Source organism: Macaca fascicularis, chromosome 1 (genome assembly GCF_037993035.2).
Source record: "Macaca fascicularis isolate 582-1 chromosome 1, T2T-MFA8v1.1".
Lineage (NCBI taxonomy): Eukaryota > Metazoa > Chordata > Mammalia > Primates > Cercopithecidae > Macaca > Macaca fascicularis.
The window spans coordinates 190,745,363-190,761,214 of NC_088375.1; the positions used below are offsets into that span (position 1 = coordinate 190,745,363).

The 15,852-nt window shown below is 55.8% G+C and overlaps 1 protein-coding gene across 29 annotated transcripts in view; it reads left to right on the forward strand.

Moving 5' to 3' along the window:
• The window catches only part of SLC6A9 (solute carrier family 6 member 9), a 35,076-nt gene that overhangs the window by 14,795 nt on the left and 4,429 nt on the right, over positions 1-15,852 (forward strand). For 6 of the 29 annotated variants that reach the window (XM_005543620.5, XM_074009081.1, XM_015437004.4 and 3 more), the window contains 9 exons: positions 5,755-5,911; positions 6,528-6,659; positions 8,049-8,319; positions 13,794-13,926; positions 14,133-14,267; positions 14,370-14,473; positions 15,156-15,393; positions 15,485-15,619; positions 15,728-15,827. In XM_005543620.5, coding sequence (XP_005543677.1) covers positions 5,755-5,911; positions 6,528-6,659; positions 8,049-8,319; positions 13,794-13,926; positions 14,133-14,267; positions 14,370-14,473; positions 15,156-15,393; positions 15,485-15,619; positions 15,728-15,827 — 1,405 coding nt within the window. Of the gene's footprint in view, positions 1-58; positions 169-4,915; positions 5,078-5,754; positions 5,912-6,527; positions 6,660-8,048; positions 8,320-13,793; positions 13,927-14,132; positions 14,268-14,369; positions 14,474-15,155; positions 15,394-15,484; positions 15,620-15,727; positions 15,828-15,852 lie in introns of those variants that run through there. The other 23 variants (XM_005543628.5, XM_074009126.1, XM_005543629.5 and 20 more) reach the window with 8 other exon arrangements.

Here is a 15,852-nt window from a genome sequence, read left to right on the forward strand (position 1 = left end):
GGTGAAGGGTGGGGGAAGGGGATGGGGCAAGAGTCTCAGCTGGAAAGAGAGAGACCCCACAGAACATTTTCCAGGGTCCAGGGCAAGTGCCCGCATGGGCTGGGAGCCGGTGTGTCCTCATCCCTGGACTCTGGCGACGGGTGGAGATGTCAGCGGATGGCAGCGAGGGTGAGGAGACTCAAAAGCTACCCTTCTCCCCTGTAGGACATCCCGACTTGACCTTCAGAAGGCAAAAGAGGGAATGTCCTCTGAGGCGATGTGGGATGGGTCTGGGAGGAGCAGTACGCAGGGCTGCCCTCAAATCTCAGGACTGCTAGGGTCAAGAACCAAAGCCACTTCCCAGAGTGCCTGCCTGCTGCCAGTCGGTGAGGGCAGACGCCGCCCCCAGCCGCTACAGCGCAGGACGGGGCCATTGCCTCCAGTCTTCCCTGCTGGGCTTGTCTGGGGTGGGAAGCGAGGAGCTGTCCAGGGCCCACCCGGGGTCCCCCATCACTCTCCCCAGGGCCTCCTGGAGTGGAGCCCAGCATGCCTGGGGGTGCCAGTCATCTGTCTGCTGCCCACAATATTGGCAGGTCCCTTGCTGCCAGTCAGGGCTCTGCAATGGATAAGCACAAGGTGTATTCTTGTCTCTCTCACCTGCTATATGAAGGCCTGGACTCAAGGCACCTGGAGTCCTGAGAGGTGCCCAGAGATGGCTCTGAGGTTTTCCTTGAGGCAGGAGGCACTAATGGCCACTGGGGACTGCTCGGCCCAGGGGAGATGTTCCCATGTTCTGCCCCTCCAGCCCCAGCCCCAGACTCTCCTGTATCCAGGTTACTGAGGCCAGAGATCAGAGCTGCAGCTGGGTCTCTCTGCCCCTACTCAGTGCCATGTAGGTGAAGGACAGAAGATTCTGTCATTGCAGGGTAGGTGCTACCTGTGGGCCAGCCTGGGCCCCGGACTGATGGTAGAGAACAAACACCGAGGGATGCCTGGCAGGAAGGAGGTCGTGGGGTCTTCTGAGGAGGCAGCCACAATTTACTGTAATGGCTGTTCTGTCTACATTCCCCAGTAGGGCTTAGAGAAAGTTGCCAGCGATCTGATTGGGCTCAAAGTCAGTCTGGGATGTGAGGTCTTGCCCATTCTCCTCCATGAAGTTTGTCTTGGATGGGACTTCATCCCATGAGCAAACCCTGGGGCTGGAGAGTCCTAAACACAAAGCCTGCTGGGTTGCAGAGGGGCCCGCCCAGCCAGGGCAGCTCCAGGGTTCCTCAGTGTCCACCCAGAGCCGGAGGGGGAAGCTCACAATTCACAAAAATATCCACTGGGCACTGATCTGGGAGGCGGGAGGCTCACACCAGAGCAGAGTCACCGTCCAGGGTGGAGAGCTGGGCTCTGAGTCTGTGCAAGAGCAAAAGGCAGGAGTGCATCCTCAGACTGGCCCTGGTTCGCTCTGGGAGTGGGCCTTGCCACTGCATTTCCTCTTTACCTTTTTCTCTATTTTCTAACTTTTTTGTGATAGCTTATAAAGCTTTTATAATCAGAAAGAAAAGGGCAAATTTTTTTTTTTTTTTTTTTTTTTTTTTTTTTAGTAATCTGGAAAGCTAGTGGGAACTAATGGAATGTACAAGGGAAAGTCAGAAATAGCAAAATTCCAGGTGAGGGAGAGCTATGGAATATGAGTAGCTGCTGAGGCTGTCTGGCCTGGGAATCTGGCAGATCGATTGATAGTGAGGTTATCTAGTCTATGGCCATGCCATCCTTAAAGCACCCGATCTTGTCTGATAGTGAGTTTATCTAGTCTGTCCCCTGCTTTCATAGATAGCGATGCTGAGATACCAAGACTGGAAGTGACTTGCCCAGGTCTGTACTGGAGGAGTGGGCCCTAGAGCACCAGGGCTCTTGCCTGCACCGGTGTCCCACCTCGGCCAAGCCCAGGGCAGAGTGGGAGATCTGGATTCTGCCCTCGGAGCTGAGCAGCCTTAATTCCAGGGGCTCAGCCAGAGCAGTAAATCAGCCAAGCAGAGGGCTGTGTAAAGGACTTATGTAAGTGACTTTGCTCAGTGTGGCTCTCCCAGCTAGGCAGGGACGGGGCGGGAGGCTGTTAAACCAAGCAAGATCATAAGTCCTTGTGCCAGGGTGGACACTGCTGTCTCAATGACTGGTTCTAAGGGTAAGGGAACATCTGAAGGCTGTGTGTGTGTGTGTGCCAGCTCACCCCACCCCACCATAGAAGGAAAGCCTCCATTCCTTCCATGGCTGGGAGAGCTTGGGGACAGGGCAGGGTAGTCTTGTCCTGGAGACCACCTGCTGGGCCCATGACAGTGGCAAGCAGAGGCTGCTTTGTCCTGGCGGTGGCCTCTCAGAGCTGCCAGGAAGGGTGACAGGGCACGTAGGGGCTGTTTAGGGAGCCTGCAGAGGAGGGGGCCAAGCCAGAGGGAACCATGCTGCTATGGTTTAATTCTCCACTGAGATGTGAACAAGTGAGTGAGGGTGAGCAGAGGGGCGCAGATGGTGGTGACAGTAGTGGGGGGTAGGAGAAGCCTGGAGCAGAGCCCATCCATGGGGCTGAGCTGGCTCAGGCAGACAGGCAGCCAGTCTGGGTCAAATCGTGAGCACAAAGGGATCTTTCCATGGGCACCTCAGCTGATGACCACTGCAGGGACAGTTCATATCAGTGACACAGCCGTCCACCCAGCAGATCAAGAAAAACTAGAAGCTTAGAATAGGAAAGATTATGCAAGAAGGGAGGAAAAAAAAAAGCCATACAGTATTGAAAAAGATTTAGCTGCTCAGGAGGGAAGTCAGGGGGTGGTCCCCAGAGAAGATCTGGACGAGGAAGGGAACTAGAGCACCCAGAAAGTGCCTGGATTTTTTTTGGAGGGTCTTTCCTGCAGTTTGCTTGGAGAAAGGTAGGCTTGCTCTGTCCTCCGCTGAGAGCTCAGCCCTCCCCAGCCAAGCCACCTGAACATAGACAGCCCTGGAGTTGAAGTCAGAGGCCAAGCCTGGGCCAGGTTCCCGTGGTCGAACACCACAGTGCTGGGACCCAGGCCCAAGCAGAAGTGGGTGCTGCTTCTGCGAGGATCCTCTGCACAAAGCAGACCTTTAGTGTTGTCAGGAACTTCCTGCCAGAGCCCCATCGCCAACCCCAGTTCAGCCCCCGTCCTGGGGGCTGTGGCCTCCCTGGGTTACAGCCTGCACGGCTGAGCTGGTTAGCACACGGCTCATTAACGGAGCAGCGGCTGGCTCTTGAGGGCTCAGGCAGGCGGCTGTCTGTGGCACGTGGCTGGAAGCATCACCACCTTCCCCGTACCCTCCCATGCCAGGGAAGGAGCAGACTTCAGGGATCCAAATGTGGTCCCATTTGGTCGGGGGGTATGGGGCATCTGTCCCTCATCCTGCTGGGAACAGGAGACAGGCCTTGGTCTTCAAGCCTTGGGAACCTGGATCTCTGAAAAGGGCCTTGCCCTTCCCCTGCCCATGGGGCCATCCTGGACCATCAGTTGTTCCTTTCACAGCTCTAACTGCTGCTCTGTGACCCCATCCGTGTACTGTGCTGCTGGCACAATCAGGCATTGTGGCCCTCAGTAAACAACCCTGGGACAGAAGAAAACTGGCATTGTAGGGTCAACATATAGGAGCCCTATTTGGCTGACATTTGTTTGGGACCAGAGAAACCACCCCCAGCAGGCCTCACAGCCTCCAAAAAATGGCCCCTTGACTCTGTGATCTTGCCACACCTGCCCCAGTGAAGGCCCCAGGAGGTGGTGACGTGCTCAGGCAGGATTCTGTAGGGGCATGTCACAGAAGGCACACTCAGGCCGGGGGCCACCCTCTCCCAGGGCCAAGCATGTCTTCAAGCCTCTTCATCAGGGAGGCCTTCCTTGACCTCAGTCCTGCTTTCCCGCCTTGTCCTCCTTCCATAGTCTTGTGATTTTGAGATGATCCCCTCTATGGTCACACTGAAGCCGCATCTAAAGATGATAGGTGTGTACATTTCATTAATGGCTTGCGCCCCCACTGGACTTCCATCTCCGAGTGGGTAGGAGCTCTCTGCTGAAGTCCCACTTCCTGGCACAGTGCCTGGCACATAGCCGGTGTCAATAAATCTGCCATTGCATGAATGAATCAACGAATGAATGAAAGAAGGCTTGTTCAGCCACCGATTTGTTCTGGGTGCTCCCTGAAGGAAACCCATGGTCCCTGGCACTGCGCCCCTGCCCTCTGTGGAGTGTGTGAGGGTCACATCACGCCAGGATCGATGCTGGATTGGGTGCACAGGGTGGCTGCCCACAAAGGTGTCTGTGCTGCAGTGCCCAGCCATCAGGTCTTGGTGCCTCCTTTGCCCGCATTCCCACCTGGCCTATCCAAGGCACTTGGGGCCCAGGGAGACCATTCGTCCCGTCTGTGTTTGTTCATCAGCATCAGGTTGTGATAGCATTTCACCTGCACCAGGCTGCCTTGCTTATTGGCCAGAGTGACTGCTGTCCTTGAATATGTCTCTTTCAAGTGGAGGGTCAATGTGACATCATTGGCATCTCTCTGAGGCTACGGGGCTCCATCTCTGATGCCGGGTCTGTCTGTTTCTCTCAGGGGAATAGCCCAGCTCTGGGAGGCTGTCTCTGGCACTAAGGTCTCTGTGTTTCTGTTGGTGACACTGAGCCCCTGTCTCCCTAGTGAGACCCCTTGGGGCCCTCGGGCTCTGGTTAATTTCCTGCTCACTGTGAGAGGGAGGTGGAAGGAGCATGGCACTTATTAAGGGACTTCTTTAACCAAGGGACTTGCAGAGCCAGTTCCAGCTTTTGGGCCTGGGGTTTCACAAGGGGCTATCCTCAGTGAGGCCTAGGCCACCAGTCCAGTCCTGCAGGCCCCACATTCTTCCCTGGGGCAAATCCCCGCATCTGCTTCTCCTGACCTTCAGCCCCCTCCCCTGCAGGTGACGCTTCTCCCTGTTCAGAGATCCTTCTTCCTGCCGCGCTTTTCCAGAGCCACTCCTTCCATTTCCCTAGCAGAGTCTGTCCTCAAAGTCTGGCATGAGGCCTACAACTCTGGTCTCCTTCCCCAACTCATGGCCCAGCACTCCCTAGCCATGGCCCAGGTCAGCTCCCCAGGGTTCCTCCCCAGTCATGGGCAGTATAGCTAGCTCCCCGGACCCTCCCACCTACAGTCCCAGAATGCCCTCCCCAGGTCTGGCCCGGCTCAGCTGCTCCCCCATTTCCTCCCAGCCCTGCCCACTCTGTGCCCCCAGGAAGAAGCCTTCAGCTGGGGGAGGGGTCTAGCCTCCCCTCCTCCGCTGTCGCCTGCCCAGGGGCAGCGTGCTCAGCCTGGTGATGTGGTAGGCGACGGGTGGGGGGGCTGTCTGGACACAGGCCCCTTTGTGCCCAGCCTGACTTGGCTGCTTGGTATGAGGCTCAGCTGCTCCCAGGTCCTTACCCAGAGGTGCAAGGGGAGGTTTTGGAGGGGCTTAGGGGCTCCTGGCCCTAGCTCCCTCTTCAGTGTCCCGCCTCCCAGACGCTGGCAGCAGCTCCTCAGGTGGGCTGTGCACCTGGCACTGGGTGCTGTGGGGCTGGTGAGGGAAGCTCTGCTTGGCGCCCTCTGGCAGCCACTACTCTCTGCTTCCTTCCTTGCCAGGCCTGCCTGAAGCTCCTGCCAGCAGAGGGGAAGCCCGGGGAAGGGTGTTGGAGGGTCCACGGTTTCCCTGCTGGGGGAGGCCCAGAGGGTCAGGCATGGAGCACAAATGCCTTGCTGATGGTAGCTTCTCTCCTGTCCCCACAGAATGGTGCTGTGCCCAACGAGGCCACCAAGAGGGACCAGAACCTCAAACGGGGCAACTGGGGCAACCAGATCGAGTTTGTACTGACGAGCGTGGGCTATGCCGTGGGCCTGGGCAATGTCTGGCGCTTCCCATACCTCTGCTATCGCAACGGGGGAGGTACCCAGCGGGCACAGGGCAGGGACCACCCACTTGGGTAGAGCCCACCCACTAGGGCCTGGGCCACCCTCTCCCTGGCACAGACCCACTCCAGATAAAGGCTGGCCTCTGGCCTTGGCCTCCTTTGCCCCCATCCCTGGCTTAGGCACCCTTTGCCTAAGGCAGGCCACCCCAGACCCTGGCAGTCTGTTGTTCGGGCCTGGCCCTGCCAGTTGGCCCCCTTTGAGGTGAGGAGAGGCAAGAAAGGACCTAACCCCCACTCAAGGCTCCCTGTTCTATTCCCTGGGGTTCAGCAGCCCCCCTAAATGGTTCAGGGTATTTGAGGATCTCAGCAACTTATGCTTGTGAAATCGCTTGGTTAAACCATCAAATCCCACCCAAGTATGGAGGCTCTGGGGCCTGGATTCCACTCTGAGCAGACTTCCTGAGAGCCTCTGTCAAGTTCAAAGACAGGCTGGGGGTGGTGTGCCTCAGCCCAGGCTCCTGCTCAAGCCTGGCACACTCCTCCCTGGGTCCTACCCAATCACGAAGGTTTTGCTGTTGGGTTCTGAGCAGGAAGCCCAGGGTGAGATCCCTCCAAGCCCACTCCTGAGCCAGACCTCTCCCTGCCTACCAGGAGCCTTCATGTTCCCCTACTTCATCATGCTCATCTTCTGCGGGATCCCTCTCTTCTTCATGGAGCTCTCCTTCGGCCAGTTTGCGAGCCAGGGGTGCCTGGGGGTCTGGAGGATCAGCCCCATGTTCAAAGGTGAGGCCTGGGCGGGGCCCTCGCTCACACACACACACACACACACACACACAACGGCCTCTGAGGGCCGTGCCAACTCGCCCATCTGTACAAACACGGCTGACCTCTGTAGAGCCCTGATGCTGACCCCAAGCCCCACATCAATGGCCTAAGCCCTGGGATGCATGCTGGGACCCATGTTTACTTGGCCGCCACCCTCCCCTCCTACCACGTGTACACACAAAACTCCTTTGGCCCCCTGGCCAACTTACCCCTACCAAAACCTCGACTTGGCCTTCCTATGGCCCTCCATCTCAGCCTGCCCCTTGGGACCTTAGAGATTATTAACCTTGGGCCGGGCACAGTGGCTCACGCCTGTAATCCCAGCACTTTGGGAGGCCGAGGTAGGCGGATCACCTGAGGTCAGGAGTTTGAGACCAGCCTGACCAACATGGAGAAACCCCATCTTGGCCTGGCGTGGTGGTGGTGGCTCAAGCCTGTAATCCCAGCACTTTGGGAGCCCGAGGCGGGCGGATCACAAGGTTAGGAGATCGAGACCATACTGGCTAACACGGTGAAACCCTGTCTCTACTAAAAATACAAAAACAAAATTAGCCCTGCCTGGTGGTGGGCGCCTGCAGTCCCAGCTACTCAGGAGGCTGAGGCGGGAGAATGGCGTGAACCCGGGAGGCGGAGCTTGCAGTGAGCCGAGATCATGCCTCTGCACTCCAGCCTGGGTGACAGAGGGAGACTTAATCTCAAAAAAAAAAAAAAAAGGGGGAAAAAAAGAAACCCCATCTCTACTAAAAATACGAAATTAGCCGGTTGTGGTGGCGCATGCCTATAATCCCAGCTACTCGGGAGGCTGAGGCAGGAGAATCACTTGATCCCAGCTACCCGGGAGGCGGAGGTTGCAGTGAGCTGAGATCGCGCCATTGCACTCCAGCTTGGGCAAGAAAATAAAAAACTCTGTCTCAAAAAAAAAACCAAAAAAAAAAACAAAAAAAAAAAACACGCCGGGTTCGGTGGCTCACGCCTGTAATCCCAGCACTTTGGGAGGCCAAGGCAAGCGGATCACAAGGTCAGGAGATTGAGACCATCCCGGCTAACACAGTGAAACCCCGTCTCTACTAAAAATACAAAAAAATTAGCCCAGTGTGGTGGTGGGCGCCTGTAGTCCCAGCTACTCGGGAGGCCGAGGCAGGAGAATGGCGTGAAACCGGGAAGTGGAGCTTGCAGTGAGCCAAGATTGCGCCACTGTACTCCAGTCTGGGTGACAGAGCGTGGGCGACAGAGCAAGACTCCGTCCCAAAAAAAAAAAAAAAATGAAAAGAAAAAAAGAAATTATTAACCTTACCTCCTCCTGCTGGATGCGTGAGGCTCCTCCCCCCTGCCCCTCCCCTCCTGCAGGCGTGGGCTATGGTATGATGGTGGTGTCCACCTACATCGGTATCTACTACAACGTGGTCATCTGCATTGCCTTCTACTACTTCTTCTCGTCCATGACGCACGTGCTGCCCTGGGCTTACTGCAATAACCCCTGGAACACGCGTGACTGTGCTGGTGTGCTGGACGCCTCCAACCTCACCAATGGCTCTCGGCCAGCCACCTTGCCCAGCAACCTCTCCCACCTGCTCAACCACAGCCTCCAGAGGACCAGCCCCAGCGAGGAGTACTGGAGGTGAGGCACCCGTGGGACCTGGGGTGGCGACCCTGTCCCCACTGGGCAGCCATCTGAAGACAAAGTCGGGTGCCTGCTGCAGGTTTAGCTCCCTGCTGGGCTGGGAGAGGGTAGAGGTGAGTGAAGAGGTTTAGGAGAAGAGCCTGATGTACAGAAAGCAATGGAAAATGGAGGCTGGGCGCGGTGGCTCACACCTGTAATCCCAGCAATTTGGGAGGCCGAGATGGGCAGATCACAAGGTCAGGAGATTGAGACCATCCTGGCTAACACGGTGAAACCCTGTCTCTACTAAAAATACAAACAAAGAAAAAAAATTAGCCGGGCGTGGTGGCAGGTGCGGGAGAATGGCGTGAACCCAGCCTGGCAACTTCAGCCTGGGCAACAGAGTGAGACCCCATCTCAAAAAAAAAAAAAAAAAAAGAAAGAAGGAAAGCAATGGAAGATGGATGTTGAGTTGCAGGATGTTTACAGAGCAGCCGTGAGGAAGGCCGTCAGAAATCCAGCAAACCAGCCTTCAGAGGAGACTCAGGAAAGCAGGGGCAGATCCTGGGGAGAATAAGAGTGTGGGTAAAGACCCTGTCCCCGATGAGCAGAGGCTGGCCCCAAGGCTGGAGAGAGCCTGCTCTGATGAGAGTAACAGGTGTGGGGAGAATGCATGGGCTTCAGGTGGCCTAGGAAGTGGTACTGCTTTCATAAAGAACTTGCCAGGATTAGGCTTAGACTTGATGATGCAGAACAAAAGACGCCATGGAAGGTCTCTGAGCCGGGGGTGCTGTGATCAAGACACCGTGGCACATTTTGTTTAGAGGCGACGAAGAGACCAGAGTCTCAGGCCATCCTGCTGTGCCCTCCACCCACCAGCTGGAAATTCCCCGTGTCTTGCTGGGGAACCCCTGGGCATAGAGCTTTGGGGGCATGCTGGCAGGCCTCCACCACTCATTCCACAACATTCACGCCTCTGCTCTGCCAGGCCCTGTGTCCCCACGGTGGGTATGAACGGCCCAGAGCCCCTGTCCTGAGGAGCTCACAGGGTAGTGGGGAGACAGATCGCTAATCACAGTAGGGCAGGTGCCTCGGTCCAGGTGTGTGCAGGGGTGTCATGGGGACACAAAGAGGTAGTGCTTGGTGCTAAGGGGATGGGGCAAGACCAGGCAGTCAGGGCTTCCCAGAGAAGGTAGAGAGGAAAATAGAGAGATTGGGAGCCGCATGAGCAGGTGAGCAGAGGGGCAGGAGGCAAACTGGAGCTGGGGTTGGAAGCAGGTGGGACGCTGAGTGATAAGACAGAAGAGGCCAGCAGGCATCATATAACACAGGGCCTCCCATGCCAGGCTAAGGGTTTGAGGCTTTCTCCACATGTAATGGAAAGCCATGACTGAAATGCACGAGGGTCCGAGGATACCACAAGTCACCACAGGTCCTCTAAGCCCAGGCCCGAGTGCTCTGACCCTGAAGGACCCAGTTTCCCTGTGCCAACCTCTGTGCTGGGCTGTAGACACTCAAAGACAGGTAAGATGGGGCCACTATTCTCAAAGACCCAGAGCATAGCGAACACAGCTGCTGTCCCCCAGAGAGGCATGGGCAGACTCAGGCACTCAGTCACCAGACAGGTCATTTCTCTTTTATTTTTAAATTTTTAACATCCTAACATTTATTTTCTTTTTTAAAAACACCTGGAACTGAATGGACAGATTTTTTTTTTTTTTTTTTGAGACAGAGTCTCACTCTGTTGGCCAGGCTAGAATGCAGTGGCGCGATCCCAGCTCATTGTAACCTCCGCCTCCCAGGTTTAAGCGATTCTCCTGCCTCAGCCTCCCTAGTAGCTGGGATTGCAAGCACCTGCCACGATGCCTGGCTTGTTTTTGTGTTTCTAGTAGAGACAGGGTTTCGACATGTTGGCCGGGCTAGTCTCGAACTCCTGACCTCAGGTGATCCACCCACCCTGGCCTCCCAAAGTGCTGGGGTTACAGGCGTGAGCCACCATGCCCAGCTGATTTATTGAGCACCTACTAGGTACTGGGTACTGTTCTCAGAGGGGAGAGAGGGTGGGGAGGAAGACACTGTCCTCACAGAGCTGCTGTCTGACGGGAGAACAAGCAGATACTGCCGAGTGAGGCATTTTACTACATTTGAGGCATGATGTGGACTGGGCAACTTGATCTAGTCTGGGGTGATGAACCTTCCTGGAAGCTCCCAGAAACACAAAGCCTTGTGCACCCCCACCCCCGGATGCTCCAGCGGTGGTTGTCCCAGGGACCGACTCAGAGATTCCCAGCCCTGGGCCCACCCAGGGCAAAGCTCTAGAGATTTTATCCAGTAAAATCAGAGGAGAAGAGCCTTCAAAGAAATCTGGCTGGTGGAGCCGCTGCACTCTACTCCCCAGTGCCGGCTGGAGCCAGGCCTGCCTAACTGGCCACTGTCCCATGCAGGACACCTTCTCAGCAGCATGGCTCCCTGCTGCCCTCTCCTGGAGAGTCAGGGAAATGGCCCTGAAGAGAGCAACCCAGGCTGGCTTCAGCAAGGGAAGAAAGGAAGCACCCTTATTGTTGATCACCTACTACGTGCCAGGCATATTATCTAAGTAGATATTAGTATCCATATTTTCAGATTCAGAGACTGCCGTTTAGAGGTTAAGGAGCTAGGCAGCAGTTGCTGTCAGAATCTGCGTGCGTTGCGCCCCTCTGGTGCCGCTGTTGTTGGGTGTGCCGCGGTGAATTAGGTGGGGGCGGCTGTGCAGGTGTTTAGTCCACACTTTCCAACAACCCTTTGGACAGCTGCGCCATCTCACTGGAGTGCCACAAAAACCCTGTTAGGTAGCTTGTGTAGGGATTTTTAAAATCACCATTTTACAAATGAGGGAAGCGAATCAAAAGTCAGATGAAGAGACTCTTAAGTGAGAGAAGCTCAAAGGGTAGATTTCTGAGCCCATGTCTGCCTCTCACCCACTCAACCTTGTCACTCAGAGTCCTCCCCTCCCTCGCCACCCTCTTCACAATCTTGCCTTCCAGTCCTCTGTGCTGGTCTGACACTTGCTACTGGGCCCTAAACACATGACCAGGCCTTCTCACCTCTGCCGTCCCTGTGGGGCCCAGATCCTGTCCCCCAGGGTCTTCATGGCAGCTCTGGAGTCACACAGACCCCTCTCAAATCCTGGCTGTGCCACTTATTAGCTGTGGCCTTGGGAGGTCGTTCACAGTCATTTGTCCATGAAATTGGGTGGTCATGATACCTACCTGGTTTTAAAGACAAAATGAGATAATGCAACCTAAATCACTAAGACTGCTGATAGGAGCTCAGGCAGCACAACCATAGCCCCTGTGGGACCTGTTCCTGAGGGTCCTGTTCTCAAGGCGCTTACCACCTGGCTGGGAAAATAAGATATGTCATGTGGAGACGTTTTTAAAGCAATGCAGAATAATTCTGGAGATGTCATGTGTCAAGAGGCCACTTGTAAATATGTTGGGTTCCAAATTTCCTTAGGCTGTTTGATCTCAAAAGCGTGTGCTCCAAAACCAAAACCAAACAAAAAACAGAATATGGTGCCATAAAAATAAAGCTAGAATTCATCATTTGGTTTCCAGGCTAGCCTTTTAAACTCTTCAGTCCCTAACATTGTAATGCTGTATACTTGCAGTCAAAAATAATATAGGCCAGGTGCGGTGGCTCATGCCTGTAATCCCAGCACTTTGGGAGGCTGAGGCAGGAGGATCACTTGAGCCCAGGAGTTCGAGACCAGCCTGGGCAATATGGTGATACCACAACTCTACAAAAAATACAAAAATTAGCTGGGCGTGGTGGTGCACACATGAAGTCCCATCTACTCGGGAGGCTGAGGTGGGAGGATCGATTGAGCCTGGGAGTTCGAGGCTGCAGTGAGCCATGACTGTGCCATTGTACTCCATCCTGGGCTATAGAGCAAGACCCTGTCTCAATAATAATAATATAAAACACTACCTGTTTAGCATTTATGGTTAGACAAAGTATTAAAAAATCCTTCAGGCCGGGCGCGGTGGCTCACACCTATAATCCCAGCACTTTGGGAGGCCAAGGTGGGCGGGTCACCTGAGGTCAGGAGTTTGAGACCAGCCTGGCCAACATGGTGAAACCCTGTTTCTACTAAAAATGCAAAACTTAGCCAGGCATGGTGGCAGGCACCTGTAATCCCAGCCACTCGGGAGGCTGAGGCAGGAGAATCGCTTGAACCTGGGAGGTGGAGGTTGCAGTGAGCCCTGATTATACGAATGCACTCCAGCCTGGGTGACAGAGCGAGACTGTGTCTAAAAAAAAAAAAAAGAAAGAAAAAAGAAAAACCTTCAAACAAGAAATGGTTTCTTTACTTTGAATGCTGGTGCTGGAGGTAGAGCAGTTGTTCTCTGCCCTCTTCCCTGAGGGCTGGGGAGATGCCCCTGCAGGCCTGTATGCCCAGCACCTAGCACAGGGCTAGGCACATAAATGTCTGGTTGATCAAAAGATCACAGCTGGTATGGCATAGGGTGCCAGATGGAGCCACCCAGAGGGGAGAAATTTGGGTTCAATCTTTTTTTGAGATGGACTCTTACTCTGTCGCCCAGCCTAAAGTGCAGTGGCACAATCTCGGCTCACTACAACCTTCGCCTCCTGGGTTCAAGAGGTTCTCCTGCCTCAGCCTCCTGAGTAACTGGGATTACAGGCACCCGCCATCATGCCCAGTTAATTTTTGTATTTTTGTAGAGACGGGGTTTCACTATGTTGGCCAGGCTGGTCTTGAACTCCTGACCTCAGGTGATCTGCCCACCACGGCCTCCCAAAGTGCTGGGATTACAGGTGTGAGCCACCACACCCGGCCAGGCTGCAATCTTTACTGAGCATTCCACTGCCCACTGCCGCCCTCAGTTTATCAGAGATAGAGCTAATTGGTGCACGTAAAATGCTCACTGGTGGCTTCCTGGAGGACCCACCTGACCTCAGGTGATCTGCCCGCCTCGACCTCCACAGAGCGCAGGGATTACAGGCACAAGCCACCACACCTGGCCAGGGTCCAGTCTTTACTGAGCATTCCACTGCCTCCCTCAGTTTATCAGAGATAGAGCTGATTGGTGCAGGTGAGATGCTCACTGGTGGCTTCCTGGAGGAGGTGACACCTGACAGGATGAGGAAAAGGCATTCCTGAAGGGAGAAACATGCAAACAAGGACCTGGGCTGAGCCCAACCGGAGACTGGGAAGACTACCCAAGCCTGGGGTGTGGCCTCCAGGAGCCCTTGAAGGGCCTGGGAAAGGCTGCAGAGCAGTGGACTGTGTCGGGCTCCCCAGGGGCTGCAGCAGGTGGAGGGGGATGGGCCGGCCAGGGCTGGGCCCCTGAAGTAGCTCCCATGTCACACAAGGTGGCTGCCGGGACCTCATGACAAAGGAGGGTATGGCCCAGGTGGGCCCTGAGCCTTGGGAATTTGTTGCTGGGCAGCGGGGGCTGGCCATCCGTAACAGAGTCTCCCCTTCCCAGGCTGTATGTGCTGAAGCTGTCAGACGACATCGGGAACTTTGGGGAGGTGCGGCTGCCCCTCCTTGGCTGCCTCGGTGTCTCCTGGGTGGTCGTCTTCCTCTGCCTCATCCGAGGGGTCAAGTCTTCAGGGAAAGCAAGTACCCCTCCCCCAGCAGGGTCTGTGCCCACCCAGAAAGATCCTGACCCCTACCTGGGTCATGTGTGTGTTGCAGGGAGGGGATGCTGAAGGGACTGCAGAGCGGGAGAGGGACTAGAGGCTGGTGGTGATTAGGGAGCCAGGGTGGTGGTGCCCAGGGTAGGGGAGAGCCCGGAAGAGTCCATGGAGCCCTCTTGTGCCAGGTGGTGTACTTCACAGCCACGTTCCCCTACGTGGTGCTGACCATTCTGTTTGTCCGCGGAGTGACCCTGGAGGGAGCCTTCACCGGCATCATGTACTACCTAACCCCACAGTGGGACAAGATCCTGGAGGCCAAGGTGAGAAGTGAAGGAAAGCGGAAACCAGAAGCGGGTTGGGGAAGGGCCGGGGAGGTGCCTGCCTCTGCCCACAGCTCCTCACCCGCCGGCCCCTCCCTGCAGGTGTGGGGTGATGCCGCCTCCCAGATCTTCTACTCACTGGGCTGCGCGTGGGGAGGCCTCATCACCATGGCTTCCTACAACAAGTTCCACAATAACTGTTACCGGTGAGTGCTCCCTGCCGGGCTGAGGCTGCCCCCTCCCTGCCCTCTCTGCAGCCTGATCCCAGCTCCAGTGCAGCCGTGGGCCCACCAGGCCTCCTTTCCCCTCCTGATCTTGAGGTTCTGGGAATACTGGTTCTGGATAAAGTTGTTGGAGAATGGGGAGAGAGGCTTAGACAAGAGAGAGAAGAGAGATGGGGACAGTGATGTCCCAGGGGTCTGTGAGGACTCAGGCAGCTCAGGCTCACTTAAAAATGCCCAGAACAGACCAGAAAAGGAGTTGGGGGCTAGGCTCAGTGCTTCATGCCATAATCCCAGCACTTTGAGAGGCCAAGGCGGGAGGATCACTTGAGCCCAGGAATTCAAGACAGGCCTGGGCAACATAGTGAGACCCCATCTTTCTTTATAAAACATAAAAGAAAATTAGCTGGGCGTGGTGGCACACACCTGTAGTCCCAGCTACTTAGGAGGCTGAGGTGGGAGGATTGCTTGAGACCAAGAGGTCAAGGCTACAGTGACCTGTGATAGCACCATTGCATTCCAGCCTGGGCAACAGAGTGAGACCCTGTCTCCCACCCCCCAAAAAATAGTTGGGGGCGCCCTTGTTCCTAGAACTTTCCCTGTCTCCATGTCTGCCTTGGCCGAAATTGGGGAGAGGGAAGCTGAACTCTCTTTTCCTCCCCATCAGGGACAGCGTCATCATCAGTATCACCAACTGTGCCACCAGCGTCTATGCGGGCTTCGTCATCTTCTCCATCCTCGGCTTCATGGCCAGTCACCTGGGCGTGGATGTGTCCCGCGTGGCAGACCACGGCCCCGGCCTGGCCTTCGTGGCTTACCCTGAGGCCCTCACACTACTTCCCATCTCCCCGCTGTGGTCTCTGCTCTTCTTCTTCATGCTCATCCTGCTGGGGCTGGGCACTCAGGTATGAGGTGCAGGACGTGGACCGGAGGCTTGGGGAAGGGAGGGGACAGGAACAAGGGGCAGGTCCCCCATCTGACAGCCACATCCTGCAGTTCTGCCTCCTGGAGACGCTGGTCACAGCCATTGTGGATGAGGTGGGGAATGAGTGGATCCTGCAGAAAAAGACCTATGTGACCTTGGGTGTGGCTGTGGCTGGCTTCCTGCTGGGCATCCCCCTCACCAGCCAGGTAAGAGCTGAGTAAGGGAAGGGCTGGCTCAGAGTTGCCAGGACATGCAGGGAAGGGTGGGGGAGCCGGGGCTGCAGGCGCCTCCCACAGCCGCCCACTGTTCCCCAGGCAGGCATCTACTGGCTGCTGCTGATGGACAACTATGCGGCCAGCTTCTCTTTGGTGGTCATCTCCTGCATCATGTGTGTGGCCATCATGTACATCTACGGTGAGCACTTGAGCCTCCGGCCTCC